Source organism: Ambystoma mexicanum, chromosome 5p, assembly GCF_040938575.1.
Source record: "Ambystoma mexicanum isolate Mex_15411 chromosome 5p, UKY_AmexF1_1, whole genome shotgun sequence".
In the NCBI taxonomy this organism is placed as follows: domain Eukaryota; kingdom Metazoa; phylum Chordata; class Amphibia; order Caudata; family Ambystomatidae; genus Ambystoma; species Ambystoma mexicanum.
The window spans coordinates 969,168,786-969,190,189 of NC_090930.1; the positions used below are offsets into that span (position 1 = coordinate 969,168,786).

Genomic DNA, 21,404 nt, shown 5'->3' on the forward strand with positions numbered 1-21,404 from the left:
GACATCAACACCAGCATCCTTCATCTCCCAGATTTAATAGACCATTTTGTTGCCACTATGATATGGAGTGGCATGTAGACCAGCACAAAAGGCAAGCATGGGGAGTGTGCTCGCTGTCCTCATACTCTGTTCCCAGTCCATCTGTATTCCTGTCTATTTCACCTTGGTCTTCAGGCCAGACAGGGAGGGATAAGAGGCTTCTATATATAAAATTCCCCAGGTATAAAATTGTGTGCATTCCTCCCTATACCCTACACCTATTCCCCTCAAGAAGTCTACAGATATTTAAAAGTACTTGTCTTTTGAAGATAGACGAAACATGTTGGGTAATATACACTGAACAATAAACAGGGTTGAGAAATGTTATTAGTTTAAAATCAATGTCCCCTTTAGGCAGACAAAGGGCGACTAACAAGTACAGATTCTTCCAGTAAGGTATCCCCATATGAAAATAGGTTTCTGATGCTGCCTAACCAACATTGTATTACATTGTAGTAGCGAATTTGCACTTTACTATCGCACTGAGAAATGAATTGGTGTTTACACTGCACTATTGGTTTTAGTTTTGTATAGGAAGGGTGTGGTTTTATGAATTTTTTTGTATGTTTTTTACTTGCCATTATTTTTAGGATGTATTTTAGAATAGGCAAGATGCTAATATTGTAAATTAGCGCCTCTGTAAATGGTATGTATGCTATATTTGTATATATCTATTTTGTTGAATTTGTTTGTATGTCCCGAGTGACTAAATAAATGACATGTTTTAAAGAAATTCATTGACTCAAGACCTATTATTTGGTACATGGACTGAGTCGTGTAGTAAATGGATAAAAGTAGAAGAGGGAGTAAGACTGTTGGGTTCTATAGTTGTTGATTGTCCATTTGCTAGCTAAGGGCTAAATCTAACGGTCTATAAATTAGCCCGATCCAGTCTCTTCTTTTTTTCCCCAGAGTTCCTCCCTATACCAAACATATTTAGAAAATTCAAGTGGTCCCCTCACTTTACAAGACCATTTCCATCAGATTAGTGTCTTTCGAATGGACCAGGCAATCCTTCAAGAAGTAACAAGCGAGAATCTAAGTTTCACCTGCATCTCAATACTGGAAATCCCTAGTTCTAACTGCAACGTGCTGTTCACGGCATTTCGGGGGAGTCCTACTAATATTTTCAGAGTTCTATTCTGAATCTTCTCCAGAGCAGCACAATTAGAATAGCCCCAAATCTCGCTCCCAGACAACAGGAGTATGTGTACCTTTGCTTTATAGACACTAAGGCATTATTCCAGAATACAAGCGCCATACATTAGATAAAATATTAGCATCCCCACTAACCTTAAAACTTCCTATGTCTTCACCACTTCCAATTTTTGGTAAAAAATAAATCAAGGTAGCATCAACTAGCTCCATTATTTTGTCGTTAAGTGCACATGGTGATTGGTTTTGGAGTTTTCCAAAGTTTTGGACCCTGGTCTTAGTCCTGTTTAGTTTCAATCCATGGCCAGAGAACCATTCCTCAGTATAAGGAAGGCTGCATTGCAACCCCCTGGGGTCAAATTAAGCAGAGCTGTGTCATCGGCATAAAGAAGCGACTCAAAGGCAGTGCCGTGGATTGAGGGGGAATTAACCCTAGATCCCAATGTCTCTGTATAATTGAAATGAAACAAGATAAATAACAGCATGGCTAGAGCACAGCCCGGCTTTACCCCTTTATTTGTTCCTGATAGCCTTCCTGTACAAATGGACCACACTATCCAGTGGGTGTCCTTGTAGCAAAGTTGTAATAGGTTCAGAAGCCCTATCTGTATCTTTAACGTGGCTAACTTTCCGCATAATCTATGCCTTGGGATTGAGTTGAAGACATTTTCAAAATCAATATTTGCTTATCTGCGTGTTTAACAAAAGGCAGCAGTGAATCGTGGAATCCCCCCTTCTAAATCCTGATTGGGATGACTTTGACAGGTTCAAATAAGAAGGCCATCCCTCTAATCTGGATAACAGGCATTTAGAGAACACTTTGCCCGGTATGCCAAAATGGGAACTTGGTCGGTAGCAGTTAGGGTAGTTAAGGTCCCCTTTCATAAAAATGGGCACTATGATACTCTGCACCCATGAACAAGTTAAAACCCCAGAGTGGCTACTTGAAGTAAAGCGCTTAAATAGAATTGGGAGCCACCATTTTGAGAAGCCCTTAACAATATCTGAATGCAAGCCATCAGGGCCAGCACCTTAGCCGGAAGGAAGGGTTTTTGAAATAGTGGTCTCCTCCAAGCTAAACCTAATTTCTTTGGCACTTAAATCCTCATTGTTTCTAGAGCTGGGTGGGATACATTGAAGAAGGCTTCCTGGAAATGTGAACGCCAATCTTAGAGTGAAATTTGGTCAACCTTACTTCCACCTGGGACCACAAAGCCCTGGCCACCAGCTTCCAGAATTGTTGCTATTTTTGGATTTTACTACAAACTTCAATTGGTCCCTCTGCATTGCAACATACTCCAATTTCTTCCTTTTTAACAATTTCTTAAAGTCCTTTTATAGTTCATATAGATTTCCAAACTTAATATCCATCTACTTGCTTGTATTAAAAATGAGTCTCTTTGTTGTCCTACACACTATCAAACAACGAAACATCCCCAAATCCACTGGGATTTTGGCCTTGCTGGCTATTGTTCAAATCACTTCTTAGGTGGATGTTTTCTAAAAGCATGTCATGAGCTGAAACCATGGGCGGGGCTACCGGGGTGTGAAGACTGGAGGGGGTTTTCTGTACTACTACCCACTATATGGTTGGTGTAGGGGCACAGAGCTCTCAATTTGTAAATTTGGGTAAGCAGCAAGGCTAACACTCAAGGGAGGTGATGCAGGCTGGTTCCTATGTAAAGTGAATCCCCAAACCCCCACAAAGGAATGTCTACACAGTATGTTAGGTGCTACCTTCAATCTTTTATTAATTAACAGAGGTTTAAATAAGTCAGGTGGATATATACAAATAGATAGGACTCACTGTGTACTCATTAATGTAATCAAATAGTTAAACTCAACAGATACATTTCTATGTGATACCACACTTACTTACCCCTGTATTCAGTTATAATGCACCAACTGCAGACAGTTATTAAAAAGTATTACATTATTAGCAATGTTTAACCTCAGACATTGATGTAGAAATGCAGTTAATACTTAGAACATTATAAGAATTGTTTCTTTAGTGTACAAATTCAATACTGTATGAGGATTCCCCCCAGCTGGGCTACCTGTAAGACAAAGTTAGTAGTACTTTACTCTGTATATTGCAGCCCAACCTTATGTTCAGTAATTATCTGATTTTGTTTCTACAGATACCACCACCACCACCCCGAAGTACCTGGGAAGCCACAGGAGAACAGGATATAGGATGAATCTGGGACCCCTGGATGAACCCTGAGGTTGGAATCACAGTACCTTGGGTGCTTTGGGCGGTGGAGTTTCTCGGTTTTACTCAAGGATGCCCCTCAAGGATGGACCCCCTCTGAAAGAAGGAATCGCTGGGACATTGGTGTCAATCAGAAGAAGGGAACCAAGCAGTGTCAGAAAGGCAGCAGTGAAGGTCTGTGGTGGTAGTCTCCTTGGATGGGTTGTTATGCCAGCTGTGTACGTCCCATGAAGATGAAACTTGCTGTGGACTGCGACAAGACTTGGTAGGTAGGTGAAGATAAGTTCTTTGGATTCCGAGGATGACCTTCAGTGGCGGCGGGTGCAGTGACCAATGTAGCTGTCAGGTTTCTTCAGTTTCGTCAGTTTGTGGTTTGTCGCTGTTCGGTTCTTTGGTGCTGCAGCCCCAACATGGATGACAGGATTGCTTCTGGTGAGTTGGCCCTAAGCACTGTGCTGTTCTGCAGACCTGCGCCAAGACTGGACCTTAGGGCGTGATCTCGGTTCAGAATGGTGGGAAACCCACTGGCAGGCAATTTTCTGCAGATGGCGACACTGGACTTCTTCTGCAAAAGTCAAGTGGACAGATGTCGTGGTTGCAGTGCCCATTGAAGGTTTCTTCAGTTTGTTGGAACTTGGCAAGCTCAAGGTATCGGACCCTGGATGATGCTGGTGGACCTTGTGGTCTCAAGATGTTCAGACACTCCTTTTCAGTACCCATGAAGATACCTCTGGAGGACAGCAGGCACACAGGACTGCCTTCCAGGACTCTTTGGGTGAGGAGCAGCAGCTGCATGATGTTCCCTTGTAGCTACGGGAAGAGGTCACCTCTCCAGATCCTCTTTGGTTCCGTCCTTGAATCAGCAAAGCAGCCTTTGGATTTCTTGAAGAGCTGCAGCAGCAGAACTTCTTCCTCCAGCTGGATTTAGGATACAAGCTTCCGAGACTTCAGCTTCTTGCTTCAATTTCGACTATCAGCTTCTTACTTGGAAACTCCAAACTTGTAACAAGGAGGCGAGTGTGGTGTCCCTTGATATACAAACAGATCCCCATTCACTCAGGCCGAGATAGACTCAGTCAGACAATCACACACTAGTGCATTTATCAGGCAGCATCCATTCCGGCTCACAGACATTCAGGCCATTCACCCAAAACCAGACACTCATAACAGTGAATATGTATTGGAGGCAACTCCCAGCCTTTCATAGCACACACTGCATTCATTCCAGTTCCAGTCAGGGCTGGCTTAGGCATTGTGACACACAACCAAAAACCAGACGCCTACAGAAAAGATTGTGAATTGAGTCCTCTCTCCATTCATTCAGGTCCCACCCTAGGGTTTGCCCACAACAAGCAGTCCCATGGAAGACTCCAGCCAATCAGACAGCGCAGCCCCAGAGATATATATGTTTCTTCCACCCAACAGCCATTCAGGAGAAAGCAACAGAGTCAGGGCTTCTCAGGACTTTGAGAAATGAGGGGTAAAGTCAAAAGAAACCAATTGGCTACAGTGGCCATCTTGCCTTTGTGTAGGAATCCATTGATTCCTATGGCAGGGCATTGGTATTACACTAATTGAGAATACCCAGAGGCACTGTAAAGTTACCATGTAGCTGCCACAGGTGCCCAAAGACCCATGGCTACCATAGGGGTATCCCATGGGTATTCTTCACCAAATAGAAAAGATGGAGAGCTGCACTGCTAGGAGTACAAGCGGGACTCCTGTGTAGAAAATATACAGAAAACACATACAGGGCAGTGGTATGACAAGGATGAGCAGGCCCTGTCTCTCGAAAAGCATTTCTAGCATCACAGAGGGCCTCAGCTAAAATGTAGTAATTAAGTCTTTGAATGGTAGAAGATTTCATGATTCCTTCAAATTCCTCCATAACCAGTTTTTTGGGCTGTCTAATATAGTCACGCGCTACTTTTTATTCTGGTACAGAGTTTGTCATATGTGGGTAGTGCACCATCAATGTTAATGGGAAATGGTCACTTTTGCAAAGTGGGCTATTTGAGGGAATAAATGGCAGTCCTGTGAAGTAATCAATAATAGAGTACCCTCCTCTTGTAAATGTGCTTCTCGGGGGGCGATCATCTGGGCACCTACCAGAAAATTATATTAAGGCATGGTCCCTTAAGAGGGAGCGCAATGCCCGTCCACGATCGTCTGATTTGGGGTTAGGGTAGAGCCTCTCGGAATCCCACATGATACTTTCAGTAGTCTACTCTCTTGCCCATGGTTGGGTGTTGCCCCCAATTTAGCATTAACATCACCCATTACAACAATATGCTCCCTAAGATCCAGGATTATTAGCTGTTTGAATGTTTACAGCAGCTCTCTATTAGTAGCAGGGCTGCTTTTTGGGGGTAGATACATGTTGATTAATATCAGGCTTAGACCGAGACCCTGTTCCATCAATTGGAAGACCATTATGTGGCCATAGTCTGCTAAAAGTCTCACAATGTCAAATGGTAATGATGAATGAATCCACATTGTCAGGCCTCCCTTTGAATGGTCCTTGCTACTTTCTTTGGCCAGAGTGAAGAACCGGAGATAGCCTATCAGCGTGAGTCCTTCCATCATCCATGTTTCCTGAAGAAAGATAATATCAAATTGTCTAATAAAGCTTAACCACTCCCCATCTAGCATTTTATCTCGCAAACCTGCAATGTTCCATGTGATTAGACTCAGGTCAAAGTCAGACCGTGCCCTGTCTGGGGTTACCGCTGTGACGGGGGAATGTGACTTATGCAGCTAAAGATAGGGTTGCATGCTTGTCTAGACAGGGTTGTAATATTTTCACAGCACTGTAGAAGTGATTCAAGTAGTGCCAGGGATAGGTCAATAATGGGTGGCCAGTGGGGGCTGTGGGCATCGAGTTATTCACCCACAAAGGTCCATACTGAATAGAGGAGACCAGAGCATTGAACAAAGTGTGTCATGTTGATGGCACTGTCTGGCCTTAACGTCTATGAACCCCTTCATCATTTCTGGTCTTCCCCTTCATGTTTCCTTCCTGACTCTCTCCTCCTGAATGATCTGCTATGTTTTGATGTCTTCCTATTCCACACTAGTTTTACCTCCTCTAATCTGTTCCTCCTTCTTCCTCTCCTGATGTCACTCAATCCATCTCCTGTGACTTTAGCATTCGCTATCATCACCTTTCCTGCTGCTCCTTCTCTTCAGGGTTCTTGCTACCTACGTCTTGATGGTCCTCGTAATCTTCAACTTCACTCCTTGCCTTTAACTTGTTACTCTCACCTCCTCCTATCTCCATTATTGACCGCTGCTCGTTCCTCTTTCGTTGATGTTGTTTCCACCTCATCATGGTTCCTCTGCTTTCCCTCCTTCACCTCCACTCCCATATCTTTTTCTGTGATGCACCCTCTACCTCCTATTTTCTGTTTTTCCCAGTCTGTCTGCCACCTCTTTACTACTCCTTTTAGTCTCCACCACCTCCTCATTGCTCCACTCAACCTCCCCCACCTCCTCACCCTTCCTCACAGCTCTTTATCAGCCCTTTGTTATTCTCCCCATCCTTCTTGCCGCACCACCACACACTAACATGTTTGTCGGCCACTTTCGATTTGGTGGACCACGCCATTCTTTGCAAGCACCTGTCCACTGCGGTCAACTTCTCGCACAAAGCCACTGTCTGGATCCAATCATTCCTTAACAACAGGTTGATGAGGGTCTTCTCTCAGTCAGCTGCCACTGACCCCACCCCAATCACATGCGGTGTCCTCCAGGGATCCAGTGTGTCCCGTACCATGCATAATCTATTCACTAAACCACTATTCAACAAACTAGACCCTTTGGGGATTGTCTACACCAACTATGCAGACAATACCCAGATACTTCTTCCCCTATCTGGCGAGTACGACCAAGATATAGACCTCCTAAACACCTACTAAGTCATTCAAGCCTGGATGACAGTCCACAGATTATGCCTGAATGACGAAAAGACAGAAATCCTAATCCTAGGTGCTCCAGCCCAACTCAAACTCTATGCACTTTACTCGACATTCATTACTGATGGCATCACCATCGAAGTGGCTAAAGAAATCAAAATGCTACATTTCTACCTAGACTCCACACTGAACATGGGAAAGCAAGTTAACGCCACCTCATCCGCCACAGCGTATACTTGTAAACGTATACATGCCTGCAAACCCAACCTATCCAGCAAGAGCTGTACCACCCCTGCGAGAGCCCTAATCATGTCACAACTTGACTACTGTAATGCCCTCTACGCAGGAGCCAACAAACTAACAAACAAACAACAAGTTACAAATCCTCCAAAATAATGCTTTGAGATCTGCTCTTAACATCCCTAAGAGAGAGCACATCTCTGCGGCCAGAAGAGAAACCAAATGGCTTCCCATCAAAGACAAGATTTTATTCAAACTAGTCTCAATCACCCACACATGTCTAAACAATGCTGCCCCTCTGTACCTCCAGGAAAAATAATCATCAGAAAATCCTCATCTTGCCCCACCAGAGCACCCCAATCTCACTGTATAACAATGCCTAGATTCAACTTGAAAAGAGCCGGAGGGAACAGCTGCCCAATCCAAGCAGCCATCTACTGGAATGCACTACCCCTACACTTGTGTAGCAACCTAATGGTCCCAAGTTTTAGGAGAAACACAAAATCTTGGTTGGTCTCCAATGACATCTAATTGCTATCTCCACACTCTGTACTTACACTCTATAGATATCACGGTACTGTGCTCTTCCTGTAATATTTATGTATTGTAATTATTGTGCTTACCTGCAATGTAGCGTTCTCTGTACCTATTGAAAATGCATAATCTTGTCGTGCCCAGATACACTCGGGTGAGGAGTGCATTACAAATAAATAAACTAACATGCCCCTCAAATTTCAACACCCCAGCTTCTTGGACGTCATAAAAGAACCCTGAGGTTAAATTGCGTGTGCGGGTACTACAAACTCCCAAGCTGTTCTCGTAACCCGAGCCTTCAATTAGGCAAACTGCCATCTTGAACGTTGATGCGGCTGTGGCTTCTACGTAGTTGTCCAAGTCCTTCCTGGCATGCTACAGGTGAAATAACATTTTCCCAAGCTGCTCTGTTTCCCTCTGACTCCAGCAGGGCCTGCACGAGTGAGATTACGTACAGTGAAAACACAACTCTTCAACAATTAGCACAATGTGCAGTGAATTGGGTTACAAACACACACGGTGGTCTCAGCATTCCAAATTGCTTTGCCATGTGTTTTGCTAAAAGACTGTCTCGATAACCTGCATTTCATTAACTGATTAGGGTTCCCACAAGCTACCTGGATTCTGGAACTATATTTAAAATAATAGACAGTGAATGTGAAGGTTTTATGTATGGACACAGACATGAAGCTACGTGATTAATGCAAGAAAATGTGTCCCAGTAAAATATTAGAAAATTATGGATTTCGTGCAAAAATTTTAAAGACATTTGATAAAGTCACTAAATCGGTCATTCTGATACAGCAGTCATTATTTCAGGTTTTGCCATATTTTCAAGACATGAGCACGCATGATACGTACAGGGTGGTGAGCAGGCTGTCCTGGAAGCGGCTGAAGTAGAGGTCCTCTGCAGGTGCCCTTCCACTGACCAGCGCCCGGTAGATTTTATACAAGGAGGCGCTGTTTTCATTCAACTGTCGTTCTATTTCCATCCATCCACGGAATTCCTCGACTATTGAGACTGTGTGCTTGGTTTCCTCACTCATTCCCTGAAAAGTGGAAATGCATAAAAAATTCAGGAAGTGTATGAATGCAATTAAAATAGAGCCAGCAGTGACTGAGAGAAAGCAGTATGCATGCTTGGGCTGTAGTTTCAGTTCATCCTTACACAGTTACGTATGGGCGTCATAGTTTAAAAAAAATATCTACGCGAGTATGCTGTGTGAAATACAAGCTGGCCATAATGCCTTTTAAAAATGCATAGGTTGACAGGCGACTGTCTGCTGGTCTATGTCGTTCAACACGTGTCTGGGTTGCTGTTGGTACTCTTGTTCAGAGGAGAATTGCCTAGCATTTCGGTGCTGGACTGCCCCACGGCAGGACAAAGACTGATATGTTTTGGATATTTCTCCTCTGTGAAAGATAGTGCGCTAAAGAATCTGGGTAAGACTCTCATAACCAGGACTAATGTCTGGCACCCCAGCCCCCAACCCCTTGTTAATTTGTTTAACAGAGGGCAACCACAGCCTACCTAAAGTCCTCAGAGAAGCCGCTTCTCTCACTGTGCCAAGGGAACATGGGGGTGATGTGCTCTCTTGAAGGCATCTCTAGATCTCTGGAATACTCTGCCCCATCCCAAATTTACGCACAACGTTATCCCAATGTTGCCACTACTCTTAGTTGGTTCTGCAAATGCCGACTACAAGCCGAAACTATTGGCGTGGGAAGTGCAGATAGGAGAATGTATGGCAGATGGGGCACTCAGCCAGTGGGTGTTTGGCTTTTTACTTACGCAATGACCACCCAAGGCGATGCTAGATACTATGGCCATCCCAGCCACGGTACTATGTCATTTTGCTGACAGGAATTCCCTCAAAGTCATTTACTTTGACGGGATTCTGCGGACAAAATCCATTGATTTTATTTATTTGGGGGTGTGGTCTCCCAAACCCCTCCTTTCCCGACCCTAATCACCCTTCCCAAAGGCCCTCCCCACCCTTTTACCCCCTTAACTCCCTCCCCATATATTTCAATGTGTTTTCGGCGGAATTCTTTCTTAGTAAAAGACTACGAAAGAAATCCTGCCGGCAAAAGGACAGCATATCCCATCCACTACCTACCCTCCCCACCCAAAACACAACCTCTGGCGTCTGTTCGAGCTAGCTCTGTACTTTAAGGGATGCTGTTACTTCTAAGCAGTCTTCTGAAAGCTAATGGGCCTCATTAGGAGTGCTGCGGTAAGGCAACAACAGCACCGGTAGTGCTACCGGTGTCGTCACCTCGCCGCAACATTCCGAGAATGCTCGCGGGTTACCTCGCCGCAAAATTCCGAGTATGCTCGCGGGTGCCTCTCTGGAAAGCCTGGTCAGACCAAGCGTGCAGAGCGGCACCCACGAGCAGTACCGCATGGCAGAAATGGCCCAGTTATTGACTGGACCGTTGTTACCATCCTCCCCATTCCCATTGAGCCCCTTGGGGGCTCAAACGGGAATGGGGAAGTACCGGGTCCGGGTCCCGCAAAAGGGAATTACCGGGCCCTCCACGGTCAGAATGGCCCGGTAAGTCCCCTTTTGTGGGATCCGGACCAGAGTTTTGGGGTAGCCATGCCCTTCTTAAGGGCATGGCAACCTCCAAACTCGTAATGAGGCCCAATGTCTGAATTGCAGCTGTAAACCAGCTTCTGGTGTTCTGTCTTAACCAAGGGTGCTTTCATCCACTTGATTTATAAGAAAAAACAGTGTTCTTTCTTTTTTGTTTTATGCTTAAATCAAATTAACCTTTAACAGTGTACAAAAATCATAGTTTATACATTTTTAATACAACTTCATAAACTCAACCTTTTTCTAAAAACAAATGTCAAAAAACTCTCTCCACTTTCCAATAAAAACAATTACCAAAATGCAATCAAATAATCCATCTGAAACAGACCGTGAATAGGAAACCTTTAGATAATATTTCAACAATTTTGGAAATTAAGTGATCTCAGGAAACCTACCACAGCAATCACATCTGAGGTTAAAATACCTCCCAAACATATTTCCCACACATAGTCCAAATCAATGTGATCCTTGGGAGTGAAAGAAATGCTTAAACTATTTCAATCGAGTTGGTTGATGCACAGGACATTCCAGCACCAGATGTTTTTAATGTTTCCACCTCATTCTCGACCCTACAGAATCTACAAGTAGTGTCATGAGTTCCTATCTTATTATATCTAAGGAGAATTTCTTTAGTTGATTTAGATTCCAAGGGAATCTAAGAAATGCACTCCTTGCCACGTTTCTTGTGGGCCCCTACTAAATGCGTTAGAGAGGAATAACTATGCATGTTTTCAGTTGTATTAATGCAATCCCATATTCCCAGGCTCCCTTTCATATTCTTTGGTCAAGACTGGAGCCCCTCTCGAATGGACCCAATGTCTTTTAGCAGATCATCACACAGTACACCGAAGGTTTTCAGGGGGCTCGCTGTGCTCAAGTTCGATTGGATGTTTAACATTTCATTTATATCCCTATAGAGAGTATCTGGGTCTGCATTCAAGATTTTTCACAATTAATTTAAGTAATTCCACATCCCGCTACATCTAAGAGACCGAATACCCAACTCATATGTTATTGCTGCGCAAGGTAGTGATTTTGGTAGTTTTAAAACTCTCCTTCCAGATTAGCGCGTTCAAACCTGGCAAGAGATGATTCAAAATATCATGTAATTCGATGCCATAGATATATTCTGCACCTATCTGCCTTCATAAAACGTTAGGGCCGGCAAGATTGATGATTTGGCATACTTACCCATCCACCTTGCTAATCTGTTTCGCCAATCCTGAAGTCTTAGAAACCATAAACTCTCTAATGTCAGTTTTATGTGATCTGCTAAAGATGGGAAAACTGAAGTAAATGAAATGGTTCACCATCTCTAATTTTTGCTTTCCACTCCACCACACAAATGATTTCACTTTTCTCTTATTATTGCACTGAATCACCTTTGTTTTGTTGGTGTTCATCGATAGACTGATTACGATTGCATAGGTACCGAAGGTGTCAATACATTTTTGTGACCCCAGGGATGTCGTATTGAACAGCAGAAAGTCACGCGTAGGAAAGCAACGTTAGCCATTGGTTGTTAAGTTTTGGTGAGGCAAAAGCCGATTTGGCTATTGACTCTCAAAAGAAAATAACATGGGTGCAGACCCAATAGTGTGTTCGCATCTGTAGTTAATTTAAGGATAGTAGTGAGGTGCAGAGGAGTGTAAAGCAACCCTGACACTAAGTTGCATTAGTCAGAAAACAAAGAAAAATGGTATCCACGGGCTCTGGAACACTCGCGTCCCGTGCACACTCTAAATATTGTCAATACGACAAACCGTAGTCAAACTCAAACTGTTGTGGACACTTGTCCAAGTTTAAAATGATCAGTTTATGTCAAGTGGACTCCCCACTTGTAGTTCTTGTACTAAAGTAATGGGCATTTAGCCTTTAGGTCAATTTTCATTATAAATTCTATTCATAAAATTTCATGTTCACGAGTATATACATTTGACTTCAAAAATCCCAAAAATCCAGACATACAACTAAAGAATAAAAAAATAAAAAAAGAAATTTCAGACAAATATTTTCTGCAATATTCAGTTCATATTGTCTATTACATATAGGTCTAAACATTTCATGTCACACATTTGGCAAAGAGCTCCACACGTTTCGGGAATATAGTTCCCTTCTTCAGGAGCAATAACTTATCTAATGTTCATAATTAGTATGATTTCTTCTCATTCGTTCCGTACAATCTGTGTGGTGAAAAATAAAAATAATTTGTATTAACTAAGGTCCTTGTGATTTCTAAGTCTAATATCCATAGTTCAAATACATCACATTGTATTTCCTTACCTCTCATGGGTGCCCCTTGGAGACCCCAGATCTGGTTATAGAGGGAGAATGATCAGCTGGGCCAAGTCGGTCCACTACTCGTGGCGGTATTGCCTTAGGGATGTAAATGAGGTACATATTGGTTTGAAACGAAGTCTTGAAGGTAAGACAGAGATATCATTCTCATAGCTCTAAGGACCTACCTGCTGGCAGGCTGCGCAAGTATGGGATCTTCTGTGCTCTGTTCTTGGATAGTGGTCCTTAGGACACACAATGTCTTATTCAGGGTAGAGGACAGGTGTGTTCTGTCCTGGGAGCTACCTATTAAAAAAATTGAAAATGTACCCAATGTGACATTCTGGGTTTCTTATATATTCAGGAACGATATTGAACCAGAGTCTAATGTATCCCCAGCTTACCTTGAAAGTCAAACTGTCTCCTTAGTGTGAAGGGAGATAAATCTCTGAGCCTGTCAATCTGGGTTCTTAGTTTCAATCTTGAGCGGGGCTCTCTAATGGTGGATGGTTTGCTAGATGCTAAAAGTCAATAGGAGTTCATGAGCATGGCATATAGTATGCTAAAGAAAATGCAAGCAACAATGTACAGCATTCTTTCATTTTAGTGCAATTCTACAAGGTGGTTTACTTTCTCAAAACAAGCTTCCTACGTGCGGGGGTGGACGGAGGATGGCGAGATAATGGCGGCCTCGGCATGCCAATAGTGCTTACTAATGTGGAGGCTGGGTCGGTGACGCATCCGCACGTCCGCATGGTGATGTCATATGTAAACAAATGACGTGCAGGGGCGGTGCGTATGCCTCAAAGCGGCAACTGATGTAATTCCCAATAAATAGCAACAAATTAATTAAGGTTTATAAGCCTGGGGCCACCCATGCTCACAGGCTATTGAATGGACATATGTAAAGTCATATTCACAGTAATTTGGGTAATGTTTCTTGCGATGTCCATTATTGCAATATCTCCACATGATGGCATGAAACCTTTAACAGCGGTTCTCTCAATTTCCAATAACATTATTGATGTTGCCCCCTCATTGTCACAATTGTATGCGTCACTGCGTTATGTGGTGCATTTTTAGGCCATTCTTGAAGTCGTGCCATGTACGTGTTGCTCATATCTCTTTAGTGATCCTGCACTGTTGCTCACATTCTTAGATCCTATCAGGGTTCGTCAGTCAGAACAGAGAGTGTCTTAACTAATGTACTATCACTGCAGCAATGATCCTGTGGATTGTTTAGGCAAAGTTTGTTTACTGAACATCTTGCGGGTTCTCTAAAGGGTCACTGGGTGTCCGGATCTGGTATTAATAGTTAATCCCATTCCTAGTCCCATCTAAGTAGGATAGTAAGAAAGTAGTGGGTCCCTTTAGTTATTTAATCTCAATAGGAGTAGTTCTGTGGGCAATTTAAGCAAATGATGGTTAGTCAGCTATATTGTGGTTTCTCAAAGAGTCAACTCACAAAAGAGGTGCGTTACGGTCATCAAGTGGGTGCGGATCTGAATCATTTATGATTATTAGGTTCATCCTTGAACATGACGTTTTATGAATACAATCTATAAAGAAAATTGACCTAAAGACTAAATGCCCATTACTTTAGTACAAAAACTACAAGTGGGGAGTCCACTTGACATAAACTGATAATTTTAAACTTGGACAACTGTCCACAACAGTTTGAGTTTGACTATGGTTTGTCGTATTGACAATATTTAGAGTGTGCAGGGGACGCAAGTGTTCCACAGCCCATGGACTCCGTTTTTCTTTGTTTTCTGGCTAATGCAACCTAGTGTCACGGTTGCTTTACACTTCTCTGCACCCCACTACTATCCTTAAATTAACTACAGACGCGTACAAACTATTAGGTGTGCACCTATGTTATTTTCTTTTGCCTGTTAAACTTCCACTCTGAGTGTGACACAAACACACAGGTAGCACCTTGACAGAAACACCACCAGATAGAATATGTCATTTTCAAAAATAAACACAATTAGCGACAAACATGCTACTACCGAATAACGAGGAAGAAGCAACCCGCATATTAGGCCTAATCCAGGACATAGAAACCACGACTACAGCAGCAACAAATCCGGAACGCAGTATTTGACAATTGGAAAAATTGATAAGAAGAGAAATCTCTCAAAAACTCCAGGCTACTACTTTAGCACAGTATTACCGATTCCAAAGAATACCTAGGGGCCTTAGAGTTTACCTCAAACCAACCCTCTGCAAGGATGTTCCAGACTTTGTAAAAAGGTGGGAACAAATATTGAACAAGTGTTCATTAGACCTTATCATACTGACCATCGAGGAACTATCCAAATCAGTTACCAAACTTGACACAGAGATAAGTGAACTTAGTGAACAATTGGGATCACTGAAAAGCAGTGAAGAATTAAAAACCATACTAGAGGAGATCAATTCATCACAGGACCATTACTAGAAGGATATAAAACAGCAGAAGGTGTGCAAATTTAGGAGAGATGCCCTGGATTATTCACAGGATATAGTATATTTGTGGCAAGAATTTTACCCCCCCAAAAAAAGAAGAAGAATTTTACCAAAACTTAAGTCCCTGTCGCCTCAAACAGACCACAACCAAAGACACCAAGACAGAACAAGAGTCACATCAACAGCGCGACCCCCACAAGTGGGGAAGATACCACGAATACAGGCAACAAGAATCTGTCACCCATTACCGGTACTAACCTACCTAACTCAGACTTTCACAACTCAGTAACAGCATCCACATCAGCACCAGTGTCTTTTTAGACAAAAAAAAGACAAGAAAAAGCATCGAGAAATCTAAGGTCCAGAAACAAACAAAGCAACACCTAGTTGTTAATCTGTCATCCAAACAACTGTCCAAAAGCCAATTAGAAGTATTGAATTTAGGATTATCCTTTATTCCAACACAGAACACTACACATCTAGAAGAACAAACCAACCTTTACAGATTGACCAGAAAAATGCATCTTAAGGTCTTCTTTGACATACAACCCCCTGTTCTGAGACCTCTTGCCAGCGAATATCTGGAGATCAAACTTAAAAGTACATTCGATCCTCCCATTCACAATACAGCACTCAAACAAATTTCAATCACAGATGCTTAGCCAACTCAAAAAAATGTATTACAACAAAATAAGTAGGTACCGCATCATAAAGCACAGAGCAAAATTATAACAGACCTAGCTGACGACCACACTGTCACTCTTAAACCAGTAGACAAAGGAAGAGCAATTGTCATTACGGACAACGTTCTACAATTCACAATGCATTGCACTTCTTAATGATACAGACACCTACATACCCATAGATGAAGACCCCCCCAGAAGATCATGACCATAATAGAAACACTAGAGAACGCGTTGGACAATGGTTGGATCTCTGATAAAACTAAAATTCATACTCAAAACTAATCCCAACACCCCAGTTTCTATGGACTACCCAAGACCCATACACAACTTGAAAATCCACCGCTCAGGCCTATTGTTGCAGGAACAGACAGCATCTTCGACCCTCTAGCGATCTACATAGACCAAGTCCTTCAACCAACAGTACAACAGACTAACACCTATCTGAGGGATAGTACACACTTCAACATATTACAAAACATCATGAACCGCCAAGAAAACGACCTTCTGTTAACATTCGATGGCCAGAGCCTATACACATCAATCCCCCATGAGGGAGGATTAGAAGCACTGGAATGGTCCTTACTAGTGAACATTTTTTTTAGATTCGGACAACAGTTCTATCTACAAGCATCAGGCACATCTATTGGCTTGGCAATGGCCCCGGCATACCCCAATCTATTCATGCATCACTTGGAAACACAGTATAACCAATCATAAGGAATGAATACCTAAACTTGTAACCTGGATGAGATATATCGACGATGTGTTTGTAATTTGGAGAGGCAACAGAGAGGAATTGGACAAATTCCTGATTTACATCAATTCAGTGAATGACTGGATTAAGTTTACCCTGGAAGTAGGGACACCAAAGATGCACTATATGGATGTAGAATTGGAACTGAAAGAAAGGGAGATCCTCACGGGATTATTAAAAAAAAAACACTGACGTCTACAATAGCTTACACTATTCCAGCCATCACCCAAAGCAGCTTAGGGGCAAGTTGCCCTAAAGTCAATTTCTGCGAGCAAAGCGCATCATTTCGCAAGACTCCATAACGAAGGTCGAAATGGACAAAATGGCTCTGAAATACACAGACAGGGGATACCCTGATAAAGTGATAAAGGCAGAAAGGGATAGATCTGCTCAAACTTCCCAAGAAGACATACTGAAAAACAAAACCAAGAACAAGGAGATTCCTTTTCTGTACACACTTAAATATTCAAGCCACAGCCATCAAATTACAATACTAATTAGGAAAAACTGAAGAATACTACAATTGGATCCCCAACTACAAAAACTATTCCCAGAACCGCCATTAATTGCCTACAAAAGGAGTAAGAATCTAAGAGACCAACTGGTTAAGGCGGAACGTAACAAGGACCAGAAACAGAGGACGCTACAAACTAAGAAACTTGGCACCTTTGCCTGCTTACATTGCAGTAATTGCAACAATATGAACAAAGGAGATTAAGTCAGACACCCACAGACAGGTGCACAAATTCAATTAAGACATTTTGCCACCTGTGACACAAAGTCACTCATCTACGCACTAAGCTGCCCCTGTGGTATATACTACGTATGACAATCTGCTCGAAAGATGAAAGAAAGGTGTAATGAACACAAAAGCGACATCAGGACGAACAAAATTCACTCTCCAGTGTCTAGACACAATGGAAAAAAGACACACAGTGGTGCAATTGAGATTTATGATACTTGAAGTAGTCCAGAGGGCACCGAGAGGCGGAGATCACGTCAGGAGGATGTACTGGATCGAAAAACTGGACAGTATGAGCCCATATGGAATGAATGAGGAGTTTGATCTAGGGGCCTACCTATGAACCTAATAATCATAAATGATTCAGATCCGCACCCACTTGATCACCATAACGCACCTCTTTTGTCAGTTGACTCTTTGAGAAACCACAATACATCTAACAGATTCATTTGCTTGAATCGCATCATCACCACAGCTCACTCCTTGTGTTAGTTGACTCTTTGAGAAACCACAATATAGCTGACAAACCATTTGCTTAAATAGCCAGCAGAACTAATCCTATTGCGATGAAATAATGAAAGGGATCCCCTCCTTTCTTACTATGCTACTCGGATGGGATTAGGAATGGGATTAACTATTAATACCAGATCCGGACACCCAGTGACCCTTTAGAAAACCTACAAGATTTTCAGTAAACAAACTTTGCCTAAACAATCCACAGGATCATTGCTGCAGTGATAGTACATTAGTTAAGACAATCTCTGTTCTGACTGACCAACCCTGATGGGATCTAAGAATGTGAGCAACAGTGCAGGATCACTAAAGAGATATGAGCAACACGTTGTAAAGACTGGTAGGGGGTGTCTGTACTTCTGCTCTCTATTTGGTAGAGGAGAGGCACAGAAGACCCCAGCCAAGATTCTCTATAAGGTAGCAATGGACGAGCAATCAAGGCCTAGCTTCTCAGGAGGTGATGCAGGCTGGTTCTTAAGTACAGTGTAGTCCCCGAACCCCCACAAAGGAATGTCCACACACTGTATTACTGAAAACACAGTCTTTATATAATTAACATTCAAGGGTATGTACACGATCACAATAACGCACTTTGTACTTGGAAGTCAATAATGATAAATATATACAATTCTAAAGTGGTACCACCAATGTTATCAAATCTCATTAAAGTGCATCAACTGTATGGTTAAAATGTCACACAGATTAATAACGAGGAAACCAGCAATAGAGATAGGAAGGAACGCAAGATGGTTGAAACAGAAGGCAGAATACTGGCCCCGTACCAGAGACACAGTTCGGTGTGGAGGTCCCCCCACCTGGGCAACCTGTAAATAAAGATATATAACACAAGCCCAGTCCATATGTTCAATAGTCTCACTTCTTCCTATTAAGGTTTTTACCCCCCCAATGTACCTGGTGGAGTAGAGTTCTCCGAGGATGCGTCGACCGATCCTTCTTGAGTGCCTCCCTTTCAGGCGGGAGCCACGGATCGTCGAGAGGTGTCGGAAAACTTGGCGTTTGGTGTCGGGGAATCGACGGCCTTTCTTGAGTGCCCTCCCTTTAAGACAGGAGTCACGGGTCGTCGAACGTCCGACGGTGAACAGGGTGAACTACGGCAGGGAAGTGGCAGCTTCGTTCCTAGCGGTGCTCGTCGACGACAGAGCATTGGCGTCCTGCAAGGAAGAGGGGTGCGGGGCACCTCAGTGATGATAGTTCTGGACCGCAAAGAGATGATGAAGAACTGTGGCCCAGCAAGGGCGTCGAGTCGTCGGCGTCTCTGTGGTCCTTAGGTGGCGGGAAACCCACCGGTGGATGCTCCTCTGCGCGTCGACGGTCGGGCCTTCTCCAGCGGGAGACAAGCAGATGACGATGCAGGCGAGACCGTCCAATGATCAATGAAAGTTCTTAGGCAAACGGGAGCACGGCGGCTCCGGACGGCGACGGTGGTCGTCGACAGTGGCGGACCACAGTCCAAGTGCTTCTCCTTGGAGTTCCACAGCAGTCCCTGTATCGGGTCAGAAGCCTGTTGTAGGTCTGTCTACCAGGGAGCTTTGGCAAAGATCAGCTGTGCACGATGGTCCCTCGTAGCTCGGGAAGAGGGCGCCTTACCAGGTCCTCTCTGGGTCAGACCTTGGAGGCACAGTAGCTTTCAGAAAGTGAAGGAGAGCAACAGCAATTCTTCTCGTCCAGCAGGGCTTCAAGGTCAAGCGTCAGTTAATCCAGTTACTCGTCGTAGTGGACTTCAGCTTCTGAACACGATTCCTAGCAGTGAGAGGTCCCCAGATATACTGTTGATCTCCCATTCATTCCGCTGGGTCACACTCAAGCATCCAATCACGACTACGGGCATTCATGCAGGCAGGCAGCCAATCAGGCACACGAGGTATTCAGGCCATTCACTTCTCTCCAGACACTCGCAACAAGTTATGTGTATTGGGACAAGTACCGAGCCATTCAACACTTCAAGCTGCATTCATACCGGTTTCGGGCAGGGTTGTCTCAGTCATTGTGTCAACCACCAGATACTAGACACCCACAACACAGAATGCATATTCGTCACACACTCTATTCACCCAGGCCCCACCCACAGGAGGTACCCACAACACACATCACCGGGAAGGCTCCAGCTAGTCTGACCGGGCCTTCCCAACACCACCATATATGGCATTTCCACCCAACAGCCAGTCAGGGGGAAGGGACAGAGTCAGGGCTTCCCAGGACTTTGGGAAAACAAGGTAATGGGTAATAGAAAGCAAGAGGCCACCGGGGCCATCTTGTTTTCCATCAGGAATCAACTGATCACAATGGCAGGGCCGGGGTATCCCAAAATGAAGGATACTCCGCGCACCTGTCAAATTCAGCATGGAGCTGCCACCAGCCCATACCCTGCTCTGCGGGCCACCCACAGGTGCCCAAAAACATACACTAGGGGCACAGGGTTGTACCCCCACCCATGGGTGCCATAAGGGTATCCCACAGGTCCGTTCACCAAACGGAAAGAAAGAGAGCTGCACTCCCAGGAGTCCCACATGAACTCCTGCGCGGAAAACACGACAGAACACACGATAAAAAGCAGTAAAGGACAAGGATACGGAAGCCCTGTCCCTCCAACGCATTTCCAGCATCACACACGTACATGGCATGACTTCAAGTATGGCCTAAAAATGCACCACATAACGTAGGGACACTTACAATTGTGGAAATTGAGGGGGCAATAACATTATTGGAAATTTAGAGAACCGCTGTTAAACGTTTCATGCCATCATGTGGAGATATTGCAATAATGGACATTGCAACAAACATCACCCAAGCTACTGTGAATATGACTTTACATATGTCCATTCAATAGACTGAGCATGGGTGCCCCCAGGCTTATAAACATGTCTTAATTAATTTGTTGCTATTTAGTCATTACATCTGTTGCCGCTTTGAGGCATACGCACCACCACCGCACAGTGATGTCATTTGTTTACATATGACATCACTGCGTGGGCGCGTCACTGACCCAGCCTCCACATTAGTAAGCACTATTGGCGTGCCGAGGCCGCCATTATCTCGCCATTCTCCGTCCACCCACGCACAGAGGAAGCTTGTTTCTGAGAAGGTAAACCACCTTGAAGAATTACACTAAAAACAAAAGAATGCTGCACATCGCTGCTTGCATTTTCTTTAGCTTACGATATGCCGTGCTCATTAACTCTTATTCACTTTTACCATCTAGAAAACCACCCGCCATTAGAGAGCCCCGCTCAAGATTGAAACTAAGAACCCAGATTGACAGGTTC

At 43.7% G+C, this 21,404-nt stretch overlaps 1 protein-coding gene across 1 annotated transcript in view; it reads right to left on the reverse strand.

The window, feature by feature from the left end:
- LOC138480605 (ATP-binding cassette sub-family A member 13-like) overlaps positions 1–21,404 on the reverse strand; it is a 158,020-nt gene that overhangs the window by 8,770 nt on the left and 127,846 nt on the right. Inside the window, exon 6 of the mRNA XM_069612309.1 lies at positions 8,959–9,146. Within this exon, the coding sequence (XP_069468410.1) occupies positions 8,959–9,146 (188 nt within the window). The remainder of the gene's footprint in view (positions 1–8,958; positions 9,147–21,404) is intronic.